Source organism: Arachis stenosperma, chromosome 10 (assembly GCF_014773155.1).
Source record: "Arachis stenosperma cultivar V10309 chromosome 10, arast.V10309.gnm1.PFL2, whole genome shotgun sequence".
Lineage (NCBI taxonomy): Eukaryota > Viridiplantae > Streptophyta > Magnoliopsida > Fabales > Fabaceae > Arachis > Arachis stenosperma.
The window spans coordinates 16,158,443-16,184,680 of NC_080386.1; the positions used below are offsets into that span (position 1 = coordinate 16,158,443).

General features: G+C 30.5%; 1 protein-coding gene across 7 annotated transcripts; it reads left to right on the forward strand.

Moving 5' to 3' along the window:
* The first annotated feature begins 2,819 nt into the window (after positions 1–2,819).
* On the forward strand, positions 2,820–4,584 carry LOC130954942 (uncharacterized). 7 transcript variants are annotated; one of them, XM_057881716.1, is made up of 5 exons: positions 2,820–2,996; positions 3,303–3,462; positions 3,597–3,722; positions 4,116–4,199; positions 4,290–4,584. In XM_057881716.1, exons 3-5 carry the CDS (start codon positions 3,600–3,602, stop codon positions 4,404–4,406), a joined length of 324 nt encoding a protein of 107 aa, XP_057737699.1. In that variant the 5' UTR covers positions 2,820–2,996; positions 3,303–3,462; positions 3,597–3,599; the 3' UTR covers positions 4,407–4,584. The 7 variants fall into 7 exon arrangements, with proteins under 7 accessions (XP_057737699.1, XP_057737695.1, XP_057737697.1 ...); XM_057881712.1 differs by having other exon boundaries at positions 3,285–3,722; XM_057881714.1 differs by having other exon boundaries at positions 3,303–3,722.
* The last annotated feature ends 21,654 nt before the right edge of the window (positions 4,585–26,238 follow it).

The following is a 26,238-nucleotide window of genomic DNA, read 5'->3' on the forward strand; positions in this document are numbered from 1 at the left end:
GTTCAAATTATTAAAAACATGATTACAATAACTATATATTTTTAAAAGAGCTCAACTAAAAGAATATATTATAACTCAATTAAAAGAAAATATCTACAAAATAAGAAAAGTTAGTTATACAAAACATGTTTTCTCTCACGGGTTGCTTCTAATCCAACATTAAGTTCTTCTTACCTAAAGTGTTAATGACCAAAAAAAATAAAAAATAAAAATATATGACCTAGAGCGACAAGACATAGTGTATAAATACAATCATATTAGGTGTATATTAAAATTAGCCACAAAAAATAATTATTAATATAAAATATATATTGAAATACAAAGTATATATTAACAAATGAATTAAACTATATATGTATCTATACACAAATATATGACGACTACTTTTAGTGGTTAATTTTAATGTATAAATAATATTTTTGATATAATTAATACATAATATATGATATAAATTTGTTTAATATGCTCGAACTCGCGACCTCTAAATGAGTATGAAGAGGTTATGCTATTTAAAAAGAAAATTGTTTAACAGGGTTCAAAATAAAATAATGATAAATTGAGTGTATATGTGTTGAATATAAATGTGTACGGGGAAAAATGTTAATTTTCTGAAACATTAATTGTATGGTACAATAAGATAATTTCGTGTTAAAAAGATTTTTTTTCCCATTTTGAAAAAGAAAAAAACAGAAACACAGAAAAGTCTCAATAAAAAATACAAGTAGTACAATTTATAACTAAAAGTCCAAAATTACAGGCAAATACTTAGCTAAAGTCACAACTTATAAAAAAACCACATAAAAATCGTCCGGCCCACTTCTAATAACGGAAGCACAATTCATATTAATTCCGTTACAAGGACTGCATACAACTCAGGAAAGAACCAAGTCGAGGGAGGCATCTTCATGCCTATGATGCTGCACCCCTAAAGGGAGACAAGAAACACACGTGTAAGAGAATGGCACTAAGATCAGGAATCTCTGAATATCTTTACAAACTTCATCTATACCATAGTGTGACCCTATAATAAATATAACTAAGACTGCTTCATCTAACTGCATTATCATTGTATCATTTAGTAAAATAGTTATGTTATATATACAAATCTTTTTGGCATCAAAATTCAATTAAGTTGGACTAAGAGTTCATTTGGAAAACTTTAAAAGTAACTTTTTTTAAGCTTTTGACTTATGAAAAGTAGTAGTATTAATGTCTGATACAATTTTCAAAACCAAATTACAGCTTTCTAAGAAGCTATTTAGGAGCTTATAGAGAAGTTAAACAAAATTACTTCTATCATAATACTACTACTTTTTATCACATTTCTATAAAATCAGCACTTTTAGAGCTAAAAACCCAAACACAAAATAACTTATTTATAAGCTACTTTTAAAATAGCCATTTATTGTTTAAACTATTTTGTCAAAAGGAGCTTAATTAAGTTATTTTTCCAAATTAAGCCTAAATCTAACAAAAATCAACTTCAAACACACAGAGCGTGTAAAACACATGCTGGCGCCATGGTTCACTAACGCGAACGATGTTTCGAAGCCACACACATTAATATGAAAACGGTTCCCTCTTTTCCTCAAAACTGCAACAAAAAAAACTTCAAATGATGCTCAAAATTTTTCAAAAATCTGTAAAAATCTTTGTGTAAACCCAAGTAAATCTTAGAGTTACGTTTGAAATCTTTAACAACAAACACCGAAAGAGAAGACGAAAGATTATTAAAGGTAAATTATTCATGTTTTTTACTTTTATCTTTCGCATTTTCGATCATGAAACACTAAATAGTCATATTTCTGTGTATTCAATAGATTTGGTTTGTGTTTTCGCGATAACGTGGATATGAAATTCTCTTTATACTGTTCATTTGTGATAAATGTGTTACCGAAACTCCAAATCATCAAATCTCATACTTCTTGGCTCCAATAAAGGCTCATCGTGATTGCTCTTGATATGTGTGTGCCTCCTCTTATTCTTTTTCCATCATTCTAATATATATCTTGATGATACTTTATCTACTAGCTGAAAGTTTAACGTACTCGATCAGAGAATAACATTACAATATGTCTCTTGACTAAAATAATAAGCACTGACATTTTACTTCGTGTGATATTGCGTCATATATAGCCACAAACTTTTGAATGTTGAGTTTGAAATTTATTTTACAATTTCATATGCCATAGAACCTAGAGTGGACTCTGTTGATCTTGTAATGCAATTCACATTTTCTCTAAATTGTACTTGAACTTTCTCGAACTTCTCGTGAGTATATACATGCTGAAATTGAGCTTCTATTGATGATTTTGTTGCACAAGGTATAACAGCATAAAAAATTTGTTAAAATCCGATTTCACAACTTGATTTCTAGAAAAATTTGATCTAAATTTTCAAATCAGATAAAAAAGTAGAAAACGGAGAGAATGGAAGAACGCAGAGAAGGCAAAGAACGTAGAAAACAAAGAGAAAGCAGAAAATTTCGAAAAAAAACATCCACAAAAAGAGTTATATATAGTGGCGCATTTAATTAAAAGGCAGTTAAAAATAATGGCGAGTAGATATAAATTAGGTTATACTAATTTAGTTAGACTTGATTGAATAATTAACTTAGTTATAGAACATTGTTGTTAGTAAAAATACCTCAATTTTGGCCATAAGTTTTAGGCCACGGATTTCTTACTCCACATTTGATATGGGAGTATCATTAACCCACCTAAAAATAATTATGAATTGAATCACATTTTTTATTTTTGAAGAAAGTAATAATTAAAAACTGACCCCTATGTTTATTAATTTTTACACGTTTTTTCTTTTTCATTTTGATCTCAGATTCAAAGTGAGCCATTTGCTCTGGTAGGGTTTTCGCCCTTCTTTCAACTACTATTGCCATTGTCTCTTCCTCTTCCTCTCCATCTGCCGTCCGTCTCATCCACTCATCTTCGCTGCGCAACCCGCTTCTCCCGCCGCCTCGCGACCCACTCTTTTATTAGGTGTCATTTTCACCCTATCTCTTGTATATGATATATTTGATTGCTTTTTTTCAAACTCAGATTCTATTTACTTTATTTTGTTTTATTACTTTTTTATGGCAATTTTTTTGTGCTTGATATATGTTAGAAGAAACTTTGTTTCAATTGTTTATAAGTGATTCCATTTTTTTTATTTTTCTGGTTCATAAGTGTTGTTTCTTCTTATAATAGAACTATAGTTATATATTAAAACAATTCTGAGTTATCACTCGAGGTGTATTGGTGTTATGAAAATGCCTGTACCAAAAGGACCATAAAATTGTCCAGAATACAAGATTAACATGATTGGGCCAACAATTGCAAAGGGAACACCACATTCCACTTGGATCTTGTACTATGAAGTTGAATGCAACAACTGAGATGATGCCAGTAACATAGCCCAACTTCACTGATATTCACCCTTTTGCACCAACTGAACAGGCTCAAGGTTATCAAGTAGCTACTTAGATGTTTAAATGGTTCTTTTTAAATTCTTATAAATGATCTTTGGCTTGAAAATATTTGAGAGAAGAGATTTTTTAATTTTATTTTCTGTGTCTAAACAATAAAATTTGGTGTTAGGAAATGTTCAACAATTTGGGTGACTTGCTGTATACCACCACCGGGTTTGACTCCTTCTCTTTGCAACCAAATACTGGAGTTGCAGGAGAGTATGCTGGGTTGATGGTTATTCGAGCATATCATTTGGTATGATGACTTGACTCATTTTAAATATGTCCGCTTAATTTTTGTGGAAAATATTTACTATTGGAAAGGATTTTTTTATCAATTTATGAGTAAATTTATGACTCTTCTGATTCACTTACATTCTAAAGTAGTATTTGACATTTTTATTTAACATTGTATTTGATCATTTCATCCAATAGTCGATAACCTTCAGTTGTGCTATTGTCTCATGCTATATATTTATAAGAGGTTGTCCTGGAAGATTTTAGGGCTTTCTTTTGCTATCGTTAAGAAATCTCTGTAAGAATAGTGTAGGAAGCAGAATTTAACAAATACCACAGTTTCCTTTGATATTGTACACTCTGATGTTACATTATAGACTGTTTGATCAATGCACTTTTGGCATCTCTCTAGCATTATATCAGCATTGCACTGGAAGAGGCCATAGACGCTGCTGTTACCAAAAGAAACGACCTTGGTGATGTGGGATCCGGCAAAGTTAGTGGCATTGGAAGAAAGCCAAGATAAAAGAGTTTTGAGGTTGGTATGATAGGTGCTGTTTACTCAAAGGTGCTGTTTCCTGTGCAGTTAGACATGTGGGAATCGGTATCTGGTGTAGTTGTAGAAGAAGAACAAAACCATGTGATGGAGAGTAGCAGTAGAAACTGGAATAACAAAAACGAATGCATGTTTCTTTGTTCATAACGAAAAGCAATTAAGGAGCTCATATTATAGTGTAACTAGCAAGTGGAGTGCTGCTATCTAACCTTTATTTTGATGATCATGCTCTCCAAATGCACATTCTTTATTATTTTAGCAAACCTTTGTTGATTTCTTTTAGAAAGGGACTTTATATATTTGAAAGAATCTATTTGAGCATTCATTAAGTCGTTCCTTGCTACTTATATTATATTTATAGTAAGTAATAACTTCAAATATGGTGTGTAAATGGCTACAAGGAGTTAAATAGATAGGCGTGTTATGTATGGAATATATGATAAATGTGGAGTGTTAGAGTATTTTTATTGATCAGTCATGTTATATAGGTCCAAGTTGAACATCTAATTGGATCGATTTGAATTATCAGTAGGATATTTTGTATATATTCTATCAAAAAAATAGACAATCAAACCGATTCCTTGATACATACAATAGAAATCCAAAGAGGTGATTAGAGTCTAAAATAATGATAGATATGTAAAAAGTGAGTCCGATTATGTTTATTCCTAATCTTAAATGGAACAGAACGATGCAGGATTTGTTATATATAAACATAATTCTATTTAGATGCGCTCGAATGACGTGTCTTCTATATTATCTAAATTTTACAAATAGAATTCAAAAATTTTCTATCCCAACTTTTTAAGCAAAAATCATAAGCACTATAAAATATCTCAAAAGTAATTAAATAGTAAAGTGTCTATATTTCTTTAAAAAACTTATCATGTAATTTATTTGGATAGAATAATAAAGCAAAAGGAACAATTAAACATGTTCTACTTTATGCTACTTCATTTCATTGTCAGTGATTACTTAATAAGTAACATGCCATATTTTTTTTTTCAACATAATTTAGCTGGCTCGTGGTCCGGGCCTGGAATTATAAAAGAATGTAGAATGAATGCAGCTGGAGTCATATTTAATTAGTGGGAGGTTGAAAATGCCAAGAGTTATCTTAGCTAGCATAACATCAGGTTACACACGTCTCCATAAAATGGATATTTTTGCTGTTATAAATCTAATAGCATTAAACCTGTTTTAGTGGAATTGATTCGTATTATTGAATTGCTTTCATACATGTATAAATAGATTTCATTAAGAGCTTTCTTCAGCATAGCAGGGATCATGCCCTTCAACCTTAGACTTCAATATTTTAGTTCAATGAATTGAATTTCTTTCTACATAACTAAGCGTCAAATCACAGATTTTAGAATAGTTTACAAAGTATGATTTGTTTAATAATATGTCTCAACATATATAAAATTTTTACATTATAAAACTGTTTTCATAAAATACTTATACATTATAATGTTACTTTAACTATCGACCTTACTATAAAATATCTCAGAAATCACGTTACACCAACAGCAAAACAGTGGTAAAAAAACTGCGAACTTAACAGATAGAAAATGAGCTGCATACTAGTAAAAAAAATTCACAAAGCTTTGCTATCTCCGACTTTAGTAGAAGTATTAAGCACCTCTGTTGTTTCCTTATATATTCAGCATCACTACCTTGAGATTTTCCTGCCATTGGATAAAGCAAATAGATAGGGTCAGAAATGCATTAATAAGGAATAATTACAGTATAGGCAAAAGTCACATTGAGAATGATACCCCTTCTTTCCAAAAAAAAAAAAGACACCCCACTACAAAACATCCTGCATTACACAAGGTATGGGGAAGGACTGCACCCCAAAAGGTGTAATGTAAGCAGCCTAATCTGATATAAGCATCAGTGGTTGGCTGATTCTAAAGCTTGAGTTCACGTGGAAACAACTTAACCGTTGTTCTAAAATTCCATTAAAATTTTCTTTAAAAAAAAACAAAATGAAAAATGCTTCACCTCGAAACAGTAAGGCAAGGTGGGTGCCTCTTGAACCATAGGTGGCCAGATTTAACGAAAGCAAGAGAAAAGGGTGGAGAGAAGGGGAGGGAGAAGGAATTCAAGCAACTTAACACAACCATTTGAACTATAATAGAATCAAAAGCTATCATAGAAACCTCAAGCTACAATATTGATGCTATTTTGTCACCTTCATTAAACTATGAAGGTCAATGATAAACCACTATTTTATGGTTTATATTGTGTTTAATTGAGTGGTTTTTATCAAATTCTTGCCCACTTATTCATATGATTTGCATGATTTTACAATTCCTTCCTAGTTTAGTTCTATGGTTGAAAACTTTCTTCCTAGAGATCTTTTAATTACGTATTTTAATTCCCCTTTATACCATTCGATGCCGTGATCCGTGTGATTAAGTGTTTCAAGCTTTAGTCAACATTACTGATAGCTTTACACCATCAACTCCGGGAGAAAGCTGATCAATGTTACTGATCAAATTCCGTTATCGCTTTGCACATCTGATAGAGATTTGCCTAAAAATCCAGCTCAATGGCACTCAGACATAAGAAAAATTCAACTACCCAAGAGCTATGTACACAGGCTACACATTTTCTTTTCACATACCACTATATCATCATTAATTTTAGTTCACCCAAAAAATTAATTTTATTTGCAAATTATCTTATATATGATATCAAATGTGTTGTGGAAGGTTATCTCCTACAAGCAATACAATCTATACATATAACTCAAGCTTAGGTTGTTTCTTATCAAAATCATAGAAAGTAAATAAATATTCAGCTACATTGTAGTCGTATCTTCATACCATGTGACACAATATTAAATAAATGCAGCTAAACTTTAAGATTAATCATTTATTAGATAATGAAAAACTTTAAGATCCATCATTTTTGTTTCTAATTTTTTCATTTTGGTAACTAACATTCACACCGCCCAAAACGAACATGTACAATAGCAAGAACAAAATCTTTTGCTAAAAATTGAGTCAGCTACGCATGAACAATATCTAAAGACAACCATTTAATCTAGATTTTCTTTATATTTTTATCTATAATTTTTATTTTTCTACGATTACCTGTCTGGATGCCCTTAATCTGATTTACTGTTCCTCTTAAAGATTCTACAAATTTTCTCATATAATCTAATCATTTAATTCTACCATCTTTCTGAAATAAATGGAATTATAAGAAAATATAGGAACCAAAGACCTTATTAAACCATAATTGTAGAATTATGATGAATGTTAGTTCATCATAATATATAGGGAAATAAATAAATATATAAGAAGAAACAACACTTATGAACCAAAAAAATAGAAGAAAAATGAAATCACTGATAAACAATTAAAACAAAGTTTCCTCTAACATATATCAAGCACAAATTAAAATTAAACTTCATTCAAATTCACAAAAAAATTGTCATAGAAAAAGCAATAAAACAAAATAAAGTAATTGAAATCTGAGTTTGAAAAGAAGCAATCAAATATATCATATACAAGAGATAGGGTGAAAATGACACCTAATAGAAAAGCGGGTTGCGCGGCGGCGGGGAAGCGAGTTGTGCGGCGGCGGGAGAAGCGGGTTGGGCGGCGAAGATGAGCGAACGAGAGAGACAGAAGAGGGAGAGGAAGAAACAATGGTAATAAGGGTTGAAAAAATGGCAAAACCCTACTAGAACAAATGGTTCGCTTTAAATTTGAGATTAAAATAAAAAAGAAAAAACGTGTAAAAATTAATAAACAAAGAAGTCAATTTTTAATTATTACTTTTTTCAAAAATAAAAAATGAGATTCAATTCATAATTATTTTTAGGTGGGTTAATGATACTCTCATATCAAATGTGGAATAAGGGATCCGTTACCTAAGTTTTAACATCATTAATTTTTATTACCAACAAATTACACAATACGCTATTGACATAAAATCTCCCCACTTAATTTTTATGTTAACGTTATACACGTTAGCAATATCAAAAAAAAACGGTATCCAGAACATCACTAGCCCATATAATAACCATAAATCAAGAACATATATTTCATCCAACAAAATCACATGATTTGCCAATGTCTATAAATGCAAGTCAGGATAAAATACCGCACTCAAATCCGCACAAAAGGAAGTCACCAAAAAAAATCTGCACAAAAAGTTTAACCCAACAAAAAGGCCACAGTACTTAATGATGAAGATTAACACAAGTTATTAACACACTTTAAAAAACGTCACAATCCCGTTCCAACAGAGAGTGCGTAAATTGCCTCCAACCAGACTTGCAGCAACAACATGCGTCTTATAAACGAGAGTATTATTTATTCTGTTTACACAGGAACCGCTTTTTATTTTTAATAAACTATGTTTCGCTTATATTATAAACGAGAGTATATTATATTGTAAACGAGATATGAATATTTATAGACATAAATTTAATTTTCTCAAAATAAAAAATATTTATGGTATGATATAGCTCAATTTATAAAATAAAAAATAATATAATTATTCGTATTTAGATCAAATTAAATCTAAAATTTAGATATAATATCATTTAAATTAAAAAAATTAGTAAGTTATTATTGTTACAGTTCACGAAAAAAATTACCTACAAAAAAAGTCACTTAATTCCTACAAAAAATAACTGCAACTCTTCTATCAATAACTTTCAAAATTTAAACATAACAAACCATGAACAACTACTACTCTTTTTTATTGTGTATCTATCTCTTCACAAGTGATTACTATCTTTCTCACGTTACACTATATTTTTTATATTTAAACTGTTAATTTTAAAAAAAAATTGCTAATATTTTCCACTAACTTTTTGTTTTTTTATTTTTCCAATGTGATAAATGGTCATGGAACAAATGAAATTTGAACGATATATAATTTAAATCTAAAATTTTTAAATAAAAAAATTTTAAAATTTTAAAATTTTTTATGTACTCTTTAAGTATTAATTGAGATGTTAGCTTTAGTTAAAAAATTTAAAATTTAAAATTTAGATAGAATATTAACAAATTCAATTCAGATTATAATAGTTAAAAAGTTGGATTAAAAAAAACAAAATTCAAATTCATACTTATTCTAAAGTATTACCTAAAACCAAGGTGAGGTCGAATATGTCTTTTGGTGGGCTTCCACTTAAGTGTCGATTAAGTGGTTGATCCAACGTCTTTGTTTGTATAGTGGTGGAGTATCTATAAAAGACTTCTTAACAAGAATTTAGGCAGATTTAAATAAGATAATGAGATATTTACAGAATAAAGTGTTGGATTGGGTTCAGATTTCAAGGACCCGTATCTAACCTAGTCTGACCCTGATGGACTAGGCCTTCCGTAGTGGTCTTGGAATAATTGGGTCGATCTTGGCAGACCCAATTTTCTGTATAGCTTATATGTCAAAAATGAAGTGGACTGGACTTATAATGTGTAGGTCCAAGTATAAACAATATCATTATATAAAATTAAATTGTATTGAAACACGTAGTGTAGCCTATTTAAGATATTAGTAACTACACGCTAAAAGAGAAAAAAAGCAGACGGAGGAAGTTCACGTTATTTTTTATAATAATACATATATTTCGTTTATGTATGCCTTTTTTTTAATTTTATATATCATTGAGATAAAGCAAAAAATATCATAATTTATCTGCTTTATAGTATAAATAAAATAAATTTATAATTATTTTATTTGTAAAACAAATGAAATAAATAATATTACATAAATTGATAAATATTTTTTAAATTATATATATTAATAAATAAAATATTTAATATATTTATATAAAAAAATTATCCGTAGCATTGGCCATAATATTTTACCCTCTCTATTAATATAGAAGTCTTTTTTTTTTTTTTTGGACGTGATATAGAAGTCTTAAATAATTTGAGCATTGAGACTATGCAAGTGTCACTCAATTGGATGTCAAAACACTGTTTATGAATGACTATTTATATCATTTTGTTGGTTTTTGTTGGACAAGGGAACGGTTGTACCAAATGTCCAAAGCTCCTCGGGTTACAAAAAGTTCACTTTAATAGGAAGCTCCTCTTGTTGCAAATTGGATTGAGTAGTTTGATTGCCCCAGCCAGATAAGAGGGCTTTTATGTTTGGAGCGTTAAACAAAGGATACAATTCTCTTTCTTGTTTTTATCTCGTGTCGTGAACATATGATCAAGTTATGATAACTGTTGTTTACTTGTTCAGGTTTAATTCTAGGAGATAACCAAAACAAAAACAAGATTAATGTTAGGAGGATGACAAAGAGCACATCAAAGAATATTTACTGTTAACTTTTTGGATTGACAAAGAGCATATCCAACCCCAAAATTAAACAAGAGTGTTAGACAAGAAAAAAATTAGATTGAGATCATCTCAGTTAGTTAAGAGAAAGAAAAGACTACTTAATCAAATATAGCTCTATTTCTGGAAAAAATATATACATAAAAAATAGAAGCAGCAAAACTATTAATACTGTCTAGTCTAAAAAATTTAGATATAGTAAGATGATGTTTTGTGAATGTTATTGGATCTAGTTTGCAATTCAAGATTACCGATTATCACTTAAATGAAGACTAAGGGGTTTTGGTGGTGTATGATGTGGCGGAGAAAAAGATAAATAAAAGGTGAAAGATGATATTTTACCATTTTTATATTTTGTATCTAATATACTATTAAATATTAAAGGTATTTGTTTCAATACGACGATAAATTTATACATATTAGTACAATAAAAATATGGACAAATTAAAACATGAAATGTGGATTATGTTTTTTACGTCAATAATTAATTTTTTTTAATGCATATCATATCAATGATTTTACTAAATTATCCTTAAACTTTAATAAAAATAAAAATAAAAATAAATATAAATTTTATTTAATTTTTACAAAAAAATTTAAATATCTTTTTTTTTGTATTGGACAAAAACAACCTTAATTCTTTAATTTAATCAAAATTTAATTAACCTTAATTTTATAATTTTAAATCTGAATCAATTTAAAAATTAAAACCAAAATACATTTCATTATTCATATACACTAAAAAATTGCTTTGTTTATCATGAACCCTAATCTAATTTCTCCTATCTCCTTCATACCAAAAATAAAAATATATCTAAAAAATTATTCTTCTTCTTTGTATACCAATCTACTGATAAAGAACAACCTCATCCCTAATCTCTACCGGACAGCAGTAGTCTATCCTTAGTTCCTCACCATCTCCCTTTCTCGTCAGACTCTGTCATTTTCCTTCCTACCCTGATCTCGACTTAGTCATTGATCAATTCAACGCTTCCTGTACTACTCTTCTTCGCTTGTGCATTGATGCTTCGCCTTCTGCCTCAACGATTCCCAAGTGATTCTCTTTCTCTCTCTCATTTAATTCTCCGGTGTGCTTTCAATTCTAGCTGAACTTACTTGCCACTATGATCTAATGAGATTTTTAGTCTTTCCAAAGATTTAGCATCAAATGAATTGATTCTGATTCTGTTTTTCTAAGCGTTGAAACATAAAACTGCCTTACTGCCTTAATATGTTCAATTTTAAGGGATTGAGTCCTTTGAAAATGTTTTTATTATTGGTATCAATTCATCGTTTTGATTTTTTTTAGTATTACATAGTGCAAGTGACACATTTACCTTTGTTGCTATAATCCACTAGGATTGATTCCTTGCTGAATTTTTTCAGTTTTGGAAGTTTTTAAGATTTGAGAAGCAAGTTCTTAGTCGATGATTGTTATTTTTTTGTAATTGAGACGTTACTCTGATAACCACAAGAACGATAGTTCTCAGTGATTGAAAGACTGACATTGTGATTGTTTTGACCTAGGAGTGAACATATAATGGGATGTTTTATTTTATTCATTATTTTTGTTTTGGTGGAGCTACCGAATTTGGGGTTTATTTATTGGATAATTCTATGATAAAGAGGTTTTTGAGTAAAGAGAATAAAGAGGAGTGTATAAATTTATTTTTAAAAAATGAATAAAACTAAAATAGCACATTCTCCTAGATAGCTATCTAGCTATCTATGAGAGTGAATCTTCATCTTTTTACTATAGCATGCACTTTATTTATTTGTTTAATTATTTATTATCTTGTTTGCATTTTATTTCTGTTTGCAATTTTATTTTTATTTTTTTTGTAGGAGGTGCTTTGTCGGTGCATTATGAATGTAAAATTAATTAACCTTGGTATTCTACAATAAAAAATATGTATTATTTTTGTTATAAAATAACTAAATAAATAAATAAGGAAGAGGTAATAAATATAGAGAGAGAGAGAGAAGTATTGCAACGTAAGGGAGAGAGAGAATTGTTTATTGCTTGTAGTGTGTAAAGAGTCTCAGCATATGCTCCTATTTATACATGTGCAAGGCTTTACTTTTTCAAACTATATTAAATACAATCATCCTTGAGAATGGGTATCCACATAAGATGTGATAAAGCATTCTTATCAAAACACCCCCCCTTGGTGACCATTTAGGATTATTGCCTCGTTAAAACCTTACTAAAGGATAACCTAGTGGGAAAAAACCTTAGTGAAGGAAAAAGAGTACAATATCCTTTAGTGATAGGGACCGTCTCATTAAAAACCTTATCAAGAAAAATCCAATGGAAAAAAATCTGACCATGGAAAAAAGAGTACAGTCTCCCCCTCTTGCCGACATTATTTAATTCTCGAAATCGGCGCATCCCAATCTCATGTACCAATCTTTCAAAGGAGGATTTTAGGAGTGACTTTGTGAACAAATCTGCCAGATTGTCACTTGAGCGGATCTGTTGGACATCAATTGTCCCTTGATTTTGAAGATCATGAGTGAAGAAGAATTTGGGAGAAATATGCTTTGTTCTATCACCTTTGATATATCCGCCTTTAAGTTGAGCAATACATGCTGTATTATTTTCAAACAGGACAGTTGGAGCCATCTTATGATTAGTCAGTCCACATGATAATAGAATATATTGAATCAGGCTCCTCAGCCAAAAATACTCGCAACTAGCTTCATGAATTGCTAGTATTTCAGCATGATTAGAGGAAGTTGCTGCTATCGTCTGTTTCGTGGACCTCCATGATATAGCTGTACCACCATATGTAAACAGGTATCCTGTTTGAGATATCCCTTTATATGGATCAGACAAGTATCTAGCATCTGCATAGCCAACTAATTGTGACTTGGATCCATAGGGATAAAACAATCCCATATCAACCGTTCCATGAAGATATCGAAAGATTTGCTTGATTCCACTCCAATGTCTTTTGGTTAGAGAGAAACTATACCTTGCTAGTAAATTCACTACGAATGATATGTCAGGTCGCGTATTATTAGCAAGATACATTAGTACTCCAATGGCACTAAGATATGATACTTCAGGACCAAGGATATCTTCATTTTCTTCTTTAGGACGGAATTGATCTTTTTTCAAATCCAAAGATCTTACAATCATTGGGGTACTTAATGGATGTGACTTATCCATATAAAATCTCTTTAAGATCTTTTCTGTGTATGTTGTTTGATGAATAAAGATCCCATTTTTTATATGCTCGATCTGCAGGCCGAGACAAAATTTAGTTCTTCCAAGATCTTTCATCTCAAACTCTTCTTTTAGAGTTTTTATAATTGTTGGAATCTCTTCGAGAGTTCCAATGATATTTAAATCATCAACATACACAGCAATTATAATGAATCTAGATGCAGTTTTCTTTATGTAAACAAATGGACAGATATCATCATTCTTGAATCCGTTTTTGGCCAGATACTCAGTAAGACGATTATGACACATTCATCCAGATTGCTTTAGACCATATAAAGATCTTTGCAATTTAATTGAGTATAACCCTTGTGAATATTCACTAGATGATTTAGATATCTTTAGTCCTTCAGGGACTTTCATATAGATATCCCGATCTAATGAGCAGTATAAATAGGCTGTTACCACATCCATTAAATGCAAATGTAGTTTATGATATGCAGATAAACTGACCAAATAACGCAATGTTATCGCATCCACTATAGAAGAATACGTTTCTTCATAATCTATACCGGACCTTTGTGAAAAGCCTTGTGCCACAAGTCGGGCTTTATAGCGCACAACTTCATTTTTCTCATTTCATTTTCTCACAAATGCCCATCGGTATCCAACAGTTTTTACATCTTCAGGTGTACGGACTACAGGTCCAAAGACTTCACGTTTTGCAAGTGAGTCTAATTTATCCTTCATGGCTTCTTCCCATTTTGGCCAATCTTTTTTTTGTCGACATTCTTCGACTGATCTTGGCTCAAGATCCTTACTTTTATGCATGATATTTAATGCCACATTATATGCAAATATTTCATTGACAATTGTCTTATTTCCGTCCCATTTCTTTCCTGTAAGACATAATTTATCGAGATCTCGTCATTTTCACAATTTTCAGGTACCTGAACGTCTTCTGACATTAAAATTATATCAGAATTTTGGACAACTGCAGGTGTATCTACTATGTCTTTTTCAACAGGAATCGTATTTACCTCTTTTCTTTTTTGAGGATTTTTGTCTTTGGAACAGACAGGCCTACCATGCTTCTGGCGTGTATTTGCTTTAGTGGCTATTTGTCCTACTGGGACATTAATTTGAATTGGGGCATTTTCTGCCCTGTCACGCTTTTGGCGTGAATTTGCTTCAGTGGCTACTTGTCCTATTGGGACATCAATTCGAATTGGAGAATTTTCCACTAGTATATAAGATTTGGTTATCCTCTTTGTATCGAAAAATGCATCAGGCAATTCATTTGCTATTCTTTGCAAATGTATAATCTTTTGAACTTCTAGTTCACATTGCCCTGATCGAGGATCTAAATGCATCAACGATGATGCATTCCAATTAAGTTCATTTTTAGGAAGCATATTCTCTCCCCCTAATGTTGAAAATTTTGATTCATCAAAATGACAATCCGCAAACCGGGCTTTAAATACATCTCCTATTTGTATCTCAAGATACCTCACTACAGAGGGAGAATCATATCCAACATATATCCCCAATTTTTTTGGGGTCCCATTTTTCCGCGATTAGGTGGTGCAATGGGAACATATATTGCACACCTAAATATATTCTTAAATGGGAGACATTTGGCTACTGGCCAAAAGCTAATTGCATAGGAGAGAACTGATGGTAACTCGTTGGCCTCAAACGAATAAGTGCTGCGGCATGTAAAATAGCATGCCCCCAAACCGAGGTTGATAGATTTGTTCTCATAAACAAGGGTCTAGCAATTAATTGGAGGCGTTTATTAAGCGATTCTGCTAACCCATTTTGTGTGTGAACATAAGCTACTGGATGTTCAACACTTATTCCATTAGCCATACAATAAGCATCAAAAGCTTGGGAAGTAAATTCACCAGCATTATCAAGATGAATGGCTTTGATTGGATTTTCTAGAAATTGTACTTTTAATCGAATAATTTGAGCCAGTAATCTCGCAAACGCCAGGTTGCGAGAAGATAATAAGCACACATGTGACCATCTCGAAGATGCGTCTATTAGGACCATAAAATATCTAAAAGATCCACATGGTGGATGAATAGGTCCACATATATCACCTTGAATCCTTTCTAGGAATTCAGGGGACTCAAATCCAATTTAGTAGTGATGGCCTTAAAATTAACTTCTCTTGAGAACATGCAGCACAACAAAATTTCACTAGATTTAAGAATCTTCTCGTTCTTTAGTGAATGTCCATGAGAGTTTTCAATAATTCTTCTCATCATGGTTGTTGTCGAATGACCCAATTGGTCGTGCCAAGTTATGAAATCATTTGGACTAGTAAACTTCTGGTTTACAATGGCATGTGATTCAATTGCACTAATCTTGGTATAATATAACCCAGATAAAAGTGAGGGTAATTTTTCTAATATAACCTTCTTATTTGAATCATAAGTTGTGATACATAAGTACTCATGATTTTCCTCATTCATAGTCTCAATATGATATCCATTTCGGTGAATATCTTTAAAGCTCAATAAGTTTCTTCGAGACCTGGTAGACAATAGTGCATTATTTATTATGAATTTTGTTCCTCCAGGAAACAAAATTATAGCTCTTTCGGAGCCTTCTATCACATTGTCCGAGCCAATAATAGTATTAACATATTCTTCTTTTGGCACAAGATGGGTAAAATATATATTACTTTTAAGAATAGTATGCAAACTTGTACTATTCGCAAGGCAAATATCTTCAGAATATGTCCTTACCATTTTTCTTCAAAGAAAAATAATAATAATAATAATAAAATGAGTAAAAGTACATGCATAGTAAAATTATTCACATGAATACGTAACAAACACACATATTACACTATTTCATCATTGATCAAATAGCCAATATTTCCTTCAGAATCCTTAAAGAAATTAGATACATCATAATGAGTGGTGCAATTTTCATAATTTGAAACAAAATTTGTTTCTTTTCCTTTGTCATCCTTTTTCAAGGATGCTTGATAAAAATCAACTAGGTGCCTTGGGGTACGACAGGTACGTGACCAATGGCCCTTTCCACCACAACGGAGGCATCTATCCTCAATTGATATACTTTGCCCATTGTTTCTTTCTTTATCCCACTTCTGGTGAGATCTTTTCTTGTGAACATAATTTCTTTTCCTTCCATAATTTTTCTTGTTATCAAAATCTTGTCATTTACCTCTTCTGGGGTTATAATTTACCGCATTTGCTTCAGGAAATGGGGCGGCGCCAGCTGAGCGCGCTTCATAATTTCTTAAGAGCAACTCATTGTTGCGTTCAGCAATAAGAAAGCAAGAAATTAGTTCAGAATATTTTTAAATTCTTTTTCTCGATTGCTACTGCAGGAGCACATTCGAGGTATGGAAGGTCGAGAAAGTTTTTTTCTAACATATCGGGCTTAATAAAGTATTTGATAATTGTACCTTTCTTCAAGGTCTTTCCACAGATCTGCAGGATCTTTTAATGTGGGATATTCATTTTTCAATCATAAGTCAAGATGACGACGAAGGAAAATTATGGCTTTGGCTATATCCTTTTGGGATGTATTATTTTCAGCCTCAATGGTATCTTCAAGATCCATTGAATCAAGATAGATTTTAACATCTATATCCATGATAAATAATTATTTCCAAATATATAAAGAGCGTTAAATTCAAGATGAGAGAGATTCAACATAACGAAAATTTGTTACTTGGAGTCTTCCTAAAATTTGATTAGAGTCTCGTGCTGATAACGTGTTATAAAATAACTAAATAAATAAATAAGGAAGATGTAACAAATATAAAATAAAGAAATATAAAGAGAGAGAAGTATTGCAACGTAAAGAAGAGAGAGAATTGTTTATTGCTTGTAGTGTGTAAAGAGCCTCAGCATATACTCCTATTTATACATGTGCAAGGCTTTACTTTTTTAAACTATATTAAATACAATCATCCTTGAGAATGGACATCCACATAAGATGTGATAAAGCATTCTTATCACAACAATTTTCAAGTCTTTGTAAATTTTGATTTTTGACTTTTGAATTTCAGAAGTTAGATCAACATTTCTGTTAGCACTTCGTAAATTTATATCTGATTAGTTAAAATTAATGTATTTTTGTTTTGTGTTGGAAATTGTTTGAGGAATTTGTAGTGTGGTACTACTTTAATCAAGGTATTTCTATTTTATTCTTTCTAAAACAGCGATCTGTATTCTCTCAATCTGCAGGAGAGAGTTGGCCAAGGAGGTGGTTGAGTTGTTGACCTTTGCTGCTGATGGTGCTAAATCTTTAATTGATGCAAGTGATAGACTTGTATTATATTATTGAAATTGCTCGTTTGTATGGTAATTTTGGATACCAGAAAAAAGCTACTTTCTTTTCCAGGCAGGTTACTCAATTATATCTTCAGCAAGAAAATCGATTGGCTGCAATTAATGCTATGCAAGTGTTGGCAATGACAACAAAAGCGTATCATGTTCAAAGTAGATTCTCAATATCAGATCATTCTCATAAAAATGTGAGTTTACAACACTGAGCTATTTATGCACCATATCTCTTTTGAATATTGAACTACCTAATTACACATGCCTTGCTTTTTTAAAAAGATATATGATCATCTCATGCCTTGAATAGATACATTTTGATTTAAAATTTGAATTTTTTTACTTTTACACATCACGTGTGCACTACCTAAACCTTCCTGGCATCTTGTTTTGAATTTTAAGTACATCATATAAATTATTAAAGGTCAAAAGTCTAGCATGAAAGCTTTGGCTGAAATTAGAGTCTCAAAACAACATTGATAGATTAAAGAGTTTTTTCTTAATAAAATAATTCATTTTTAATGTAATTCATACCATTAATTATTCACAGAAGAGAAATGGAGATAGTGAAAAAACTTACCACCATTTAGCAGATTCATTATTCGAGTCTCAATGGAGTACCCTCCAGATGATTGTGTTGAGAGAAATTCTGCTCTTTACAGTTTGTGATGGAGATCCTCTTACTGCATGGAGTGCCGCAGCCCGACTTCTTAGACACTCCATGCAGTAAGAGGATAGTAGTGTCTGAGAAGTCGGGCTGCGGCACTCCATGCAGTAAGAGGATCTCCAGTACGAACTGTAGAGAACAAAATTTCTCTCAACACAACCATCTCAAAACGGTGAATTGATACCAATAATAAAAATATTTCTAAAACTAAACAATTCATCAGGATTCAATCCCTCAAAATTAAATATATTAAGACAGTAAGGCAATTTTATGTTTTAACGCTTAGAAAAATAAAATCAGAATCATTTCATTTGATGCTAAATCTTTGGAAAGACTAAAAATCTCATTGGATCATGGTGGCAAGTAAGCTCAGTTAGAATTGGAAGCACACTGGAGAATCAAATGAGAGAGGGAAAGAGAATGACATGGGAATCGTTGGAGCAGAAGGCGAAGTATCGATGCACAAGCGAAGAAGAGTAGGACCTACAAGAAGCGTTGAATTGATCAATGACTAAGTCGAGATCAGAGGAGGAAGGGCAATGACAGAGTCCGATGAGGAAGGGAGAGAGTGAGAATGAGGATAGACTACTGCTGTCCGGTAGAGATTAGGGGTGAAGTTGCTCTTTATTAGTAGATTGGTATACAAAGAAGAAGAACAATTTTTTTGATATATTTAGAGTAGGAGCAGTGACGGATATCTAAAAAATTTTGATAATGGGGGCAAATATATATATATATATATATATATATATATATATATATATATATATATATAATTTTTATAATAAAAATATTATGTGTACATAAAAATCAATTATTAAATTATTCATTAATTATTATATATTTGTATATAAATATATATATATTGTTTAATTTATTTTTAATGTGTATTTTTTAATTTAATATATATACATGTGGTTATTTTCTATGTACATATAACATGTTTAATTTTTAAAATATCTAATTTATAAATTAAAACTCTAAAATAGTAATTTAAACAATAACATATCATTTAAAATTTTATTATTTAGGTTTCATATTTTAAAAAAATAAGTAACTTTTTTTTAACAATATAATCAAAATATCTCTCTTTTTATATAGAATAATGCTATACATTTATGTTATATAGTTGTTACCGGAAAAAAATTAAAACTAATATTAAAAAAAGATAAATAATATTCTTTCGAGTCGATTTCTAAGAAAAAAAATACAATTTTCATTTAAATTGTGAATTGATTATTTTAATGACATCTAATATGACAATTTTAAATTGGCTACGAAGTACCAAAAATTAAATAAAATATTATTGTGGGATCAAATTCAATAATTTAGTGGAGGCAAATAAATATTATTATCATATACTACTCAAAAAAATTTCAAATTATAGTGGGGCGCTTGCTCCCACAATGAGACACGTACGTCCGTTCCTGGGTAGGAGAGATTAGATTAGGGTTCATGATAAACAAAACAATTTTTTAGTGTATATGAATGATGAAATGTATTTTGGTTTTAATTTTTAAATTGATTCAAATTTAAAATTATAAAACTAAGATTAATTGAATTTTGATTAAATTAAAGAATTAGGGTTGTTTTTATCCAATAAAAAAAATATTTAAGTTTTTTGTAAAAATTAAATAAAATTTATTTTTAATTTTATTAAAGTATAAAGATGATTTGTTAAAATCATTGATATGATATGTATTTAAAAAAAATTAATTATTAACATAAAAAATATAATTTACGTATTTTAATTTATCTATATTTTTATTGTATTGGTATGTATAAACTTATGGTTATATCGAAATAAACACCAATATTAAATAACAAAGATAACTTGAATGTCTGTCTCACTATTTCTTTTTTTTTTTTTTCCATCTCAAGATGATATCTGATGCGAGATAAAAATACCAAATTGACTACAAGTTAATATACGATATAGTTGTTGATATAATCACTGACTATATATAATATTTCATTAACTAAATTGATGATAAGAAAAGAAAATAAAAGTAAGGAACTAAACTAAATATCAAATAACTACTCTTCTAAACTAAATTGAGGATTACCTCAAAGAAACACAAGATTCAAAATGTTCTAAATAAAAAAAGACATGTCACAACTCACACGACAAAGTTGATAGCAAAACTTGCAAAATTACGTCATAACACATTGATATTTTTGCTTTCACTTTTGGTCCAATTACGTGAACCCTTTTGGTACACGAGTCAGGTTGCGGTAAACCGTTCCATCATCCCTAGCATTTTTTCTCTTTTGGCGATAATGATCTAAATCTAATGTTTCCACTGTCTTTGTATAGCATAGAGTAAATGTTCTTTTTAATCTCTTATCATTTATACAAGAAGCAAAACAATTTTTTATATTTAAAATTTTTTGTTTGATCTACAATTATTTAAATAATTAATTTAAACAATTCTTGACACATTAGCAGATCAATTACTTAAATAATTAAAAAATCGATTAAAAATTTTAAATTATAAAAAATCACTGTCACTCGAATAAATGATCAAAGACAAAAAATATTTACTCTATAAAATAAAATTAAATGGGGGCCATGGAATGATTGTCCTGTTTTCTAAAGAAATATAATCATTAATCAATTGTCAAGGTTTGCGGTTTCTTTTGCCCCCTTCTTAGCTGAATGGCATTGTTGATCTGTATATGATTCTAGAAAAGTGATTTAAAATGGTTCATAATTTTGAGGATCGAAGCCTAACCGTTATCCATCATCCAATCTAATCTAATTAATTAATGCATGAGCACCAAAAGTGCTGTGGCTTTACACGTAAGTGGGATTTTTTAAATATAGATTACAATAAGAAAAATATTACTTATCTAAGTAAATTTTAGTGTTTTTTAGAATATTTGATGACTTTTGTGTTTTATACTTATGTGAAGAGATAAATACAATTCGTTAATGCTGAATTGTGATTTATTAAAATTTTAACTTTTGAAAAAGACAAAACAATAATGTCGTATTGTAAAAAGCTAATTTTTTATTTAACTAAATAGCATAGTTATAGAACTGAATTAGTAATCGAAATAGTTAAGTTATTAATTTATTAGTTTATTGGTTCAACCGATAAATTATTGGTTGAACTGGTAGAATCGATTCTAAATAAATAAAAAAAATAATAAAAAATTAAAAATTAAAATTTAAAATTTAAAATACATATCTTCACTAATATTTAAAAACAATCAAATTTTAACGAATTATAATCAACAAGTTATAATTTGATTATTATTATTAATAAATATATAAAATTTTAATATTTTTTATATAATAAAAATTTTTTAATTTTATTTTTATATTAAAGTAACTATTTTTTTATTTTAATAACTAACTAATTAGTTTATATTTATTATATTGTTATATACTATATATGTATTTATTGAAATATTAATAAATATCATATAATCACAAAAAATAATTATATTGTAATTAATAAAAATATTTAATATTTTTTATTTATACATGTTTAAAAAAATTTATATTAATAATTGTGAATAATAAAAAATATAATTAATTTAAATATAAGTGAGTATAAAATTAAAATAATATCTAAAAAATTTATTGTGCGTTTTTATTATATAATTAATATTAGTATATAAAATAATAAGGAATAATATAGCTTAGTGACAAGGAGAGTATGCAGTAACAAAAAAAAATCGAAATTCAAATCATATCTTTGTCAATTTTAGAATTTTTTCTCAAGTGGTCAGTTTTCACCGGCTTTGACTGTTTCTTATCAATTTTTGTCCTTAAACAGTTTTGACACTGGCTTTTCGATCGAACCGACCGGTCCGATCCGATTTTTATAGCTATACTAAATACAATTCGTGAGCACCGTATTGTATTAAAAAAATTAGTTTTTATTAATAAAAACAAATCAAAAACTTTTTTTAATGTTGGACTGCTAGTGGTATATCTCACTAAAATTATTGTTGAGGCATGTATTATGCCGTTATGATTGGCAGCTGTAGGAGCCTGGAACACGACGACACCATTAAGCAAAAACGAAAAACGTCGCCGACATTTTGTATTGCTGTTATGCAGATTTTTAGTAAATCTGGGTTGATTCGGTATCTAATAATCTGGGAGTGAAACCTACTCCTTTTTAAGGATTTCAGTTTTGCATTGTGCATCAAAAATTCTTGTTGGACTAGTGATGAAAAGAAAGAACGTAAAAAAGAAAGACAAAAGCTACAAAGTTTGGAATAGAAAAGATGCAAGAGAAATAAAGTAAATGACTAAATTTATAGAAAGCAATAAATCGTCTTTGATATGATCAAAGGACTTTAAAATTTGAATACATTGAAATAAAAAAAAAGACTTTGTAGAGGAAATAAATTGCTAAAAAGAAAATTTGCAAGGGAAATTAAAATGAAAGCGCAGACTATGGAAGGAATCCTACAGAAAAAATGAACTCTGAATAAGATCAGAAAGTCTCTGGAGATGTGATATTGCAAGATATTTTTCTGAGAATAAATTTGAACTTCTATTCCTTCCAAGATATGTCTATTTATAGCCATTTTCAACCAATCAAAATTCCTTCACGTGCTCCACATACAAGGAAATCAAATATAATTGTTTCTGCCACAACAATAATAGTGTGATAACCATCTTCAATTGCCTCAATTATTGGCCTCTACATTGCTTCGATTGTAAGAACCGGCTTAATCACTTTAGTGAAAATAATAATTTTAAGTGCTGGAGTAGATTCAAAATTTAGAAGTTTTAATTTGAAAATCTAAAGGTGAAATTTGACTTCAATGAATTTTTCTGAGTTGGAAAATGTATCCTTTTCGAAAAATTTTTGTAAAAATGCGTACTGGCGCTTAAGCTGGCAGTACCGTCTCTAGTCTATCCAGTACTGCATATTTTGGAAAATAAGATTTTGAAAAATTGGTTTATTATTTTGAAAAGATAAAAATAATTTAGAATAAAAAACCGGACGCTAATCTTAAAGGTTTTGGCCCAAAGTGGGCCAAACGAACCTAAACGCTAACGGGTTGGATCAGGCCCAAGTTGGGCCCAAGACCAACATATATATGCATCCTTTAAGGAGCTTTCAGCTCATTTTAACCTAATTAAGGGAGGGGAGGCACTGATGAGAAGAGAGAAGAGAGGAGAGGGGTTTCGCTATTCACCTCCATCTTCTGGGAGACATAACTTGAGCTATGGAACTCCGCTTGATGAGCTATTTGTGGCCACGCGAAGCTCTCATCGAGCTCTTCATTTCTATCTAAGAAAATTTGGTAAGATTTCTCAACTCGCACTCCAGTTTTCTGCCCTAATTTTCTGTATTTTTTGTTAGAGTTTTTGAGTAGATTTTGTGATTTTGCTTGTTTAGGTGATCTCTAGTAACGGATAATTATCGGGCCTTGTCCCAATCACCGTTGGATAAGGTAATAAACTTTTATATCCTTGTGGTTTAGTATAGTGTGAACTTTAGTTGTTGATGAATGGTTATGTTGTATGTATGAAGCTTGTTTTTGGAGTTGGTTGTGGCTTTTGGTTTGGCTTTGGAGTTTGGAGCTTAATGGAAGCTTCTTGGAGCCAAGCTTTTGGTGTTTGCCCATATTGGGAATTGGTCAAGGTATGATTTTGGTTTTCTTTATGTAATATGTAATGTTTCTGGACACTTAGGCTAGTTGTCTTTATGATATTATCGAATTATAAATAAATGGTGGATTGGATTATGTATATGGCATGTGAATTGTGATAAAGATTTTATGAGTTGTGTATGTTAGAGTTTGATTATGATGTTGATGAGAAAATTGATGATTGGTGTTGTTGATGGGAATCGATAAATGTTGTAATGGTGTTGTGTGGAAGGAATTGGAATAATAATGATGATGATTATATGATTTGACAATAAATGATAATAATTGTGTATATGTCTTGTATATGGAATAATGTTATTGTAATTGAGGTTATGGAATGAATTGAGGAATGGAATGGATTTGGGTACTTTGGTGGTGATGTGTGTTTGATTGATAAGGTACATGAAGTATAGGATTGGAATTTTGGTGTGTTGAATTTGTGGTGGGAAACGTTGGAAGAGAATGAGTGATTAGGTGTGGAGATGTTTGGGATATGATTGAGGAATAATGGTAAATGTGTGGTATTGTTTTGGTTATGAATTATGGTTGTAAATGTTTGGTTTGGTTTTGAGTTTTGGAAAAATAGAGAACCTTGTAAAACTTGGTAAAAATGGATTTTTGGTGAACTTTGACAGATCATATGTTGAGCTGTGCTTTTTGAACTTGAATGATTTTTATATCAAAATAAAGATAATTTAAAGAGCTTTAAAATGCTATCAATTTTGTAGAAATATGAATTTTGTAGAAAAGGTATGATTGTTGAAAGTTTGGTGTTGAAATCTAAATTATGTGACTGCTGCAAAATTTGTGATTTTTTGTTTGTGTGCGCATGCTGTTGAGAATGCTAGCATGACCTGTGTGTGCACACAACCAACAAAGTTTTGTAACCTGTGTGAACGCACACGTTGAAAGGTGCACTGTGGAGGGCGTTCGCACGTCTTGTGCAGATGAACAGAGTTAAAATTTTACTACCTGTGCGTACGCACACCTCTATGCGTACGCACACATTTGAAAACTTTCCTGGATGTGCACACGCATACCCTTGTGCGTACGCACATACCCTGTTTTTGAACTAAAATCTTGTTTTTACCTGTTTCACCTTTCCAATAAGCTTGTAAACTTCTGTGACACCTATTTAGGACTCTTTGGCTTATTTTCGAGTACCAAAACATGGGAAAGGTCCTAGGGAATTTAATTTGGATTTTTACTTTGAAAGGATAGAGAATGGAAGTTTAGGTTTCTGAGGTATTGATAATGAGTTTGGTTGAGAGAGAAGGAAGAGTAGTGAACTTGGTAATTACTGACAACGAATTAAGAAACTTTTGAACTGATGAGTTCAGAATGGAAAATTATGAATTGACGATGGTTGTGATAAGTTGAGAACTTGAAAAGGAATAATGAGAAAATTTTTGGATTATATGAGAGTGTGCGGAGCCTATATCTCCTAGCAGATTTCTCTGCTACATGAGTAGTGCCAAATGGTAACAAGCCTTGAGAATCGAACTCCCCTCAATGCAGGTGAACCACTTTGACTTCTTCAATTATGGCTAAATGCAGTCTTTGAGAAGTTCATGAAAGTTGATGGTGTTTCGATTTTAACTAAACAACCTATCAAAGGCATCCGCCTTGCATCTTTAAAACCATCTTTCCCTGGACCCAAAATTGGAGACCTTTCTTGGGTGACTTTCACCAAATTCTACCATGCAAAAACCTTTCAGAATGAGGAGCTTAATTTTGCACCTTTTGTTGATTGCAAATGTGGTCCGACTTGGTTTCAAGTACCAAGAATTGCCAAAGAAAATAATGAGGAAGTGCAACATGTAACTGACAGAAATTAGGGTAATTATACTGCCATTCAAGTTTTTT

What these genes read in the sequence shown, in the direction of transcription:
- LOC130954942 (XM_057881712.1), top strand. Translation starts at nt 3,600, where the DNA reads ATGTTCAACAATTTGGGTGACTTGCTGTATACCACCACCGGGTTTGAC. An exon ending in TTATTCGAGCATATCATTTG is followed by an intron (nt 3,723 to 4,115) that starts GTATGATGACTT and finishes GCATCTCTCTAG; the next exon opens with CATTATATCAGCATTGCACT. An exon ending in GTGATGTGGGATCCGGCAAA is followed by an intron (nt 4,200 to 4,289) that starts GTTAGTGGCATT and finishes TTTCCTGTGCAG; the next exon opens with TTAGACATGTGGGAATCGGT.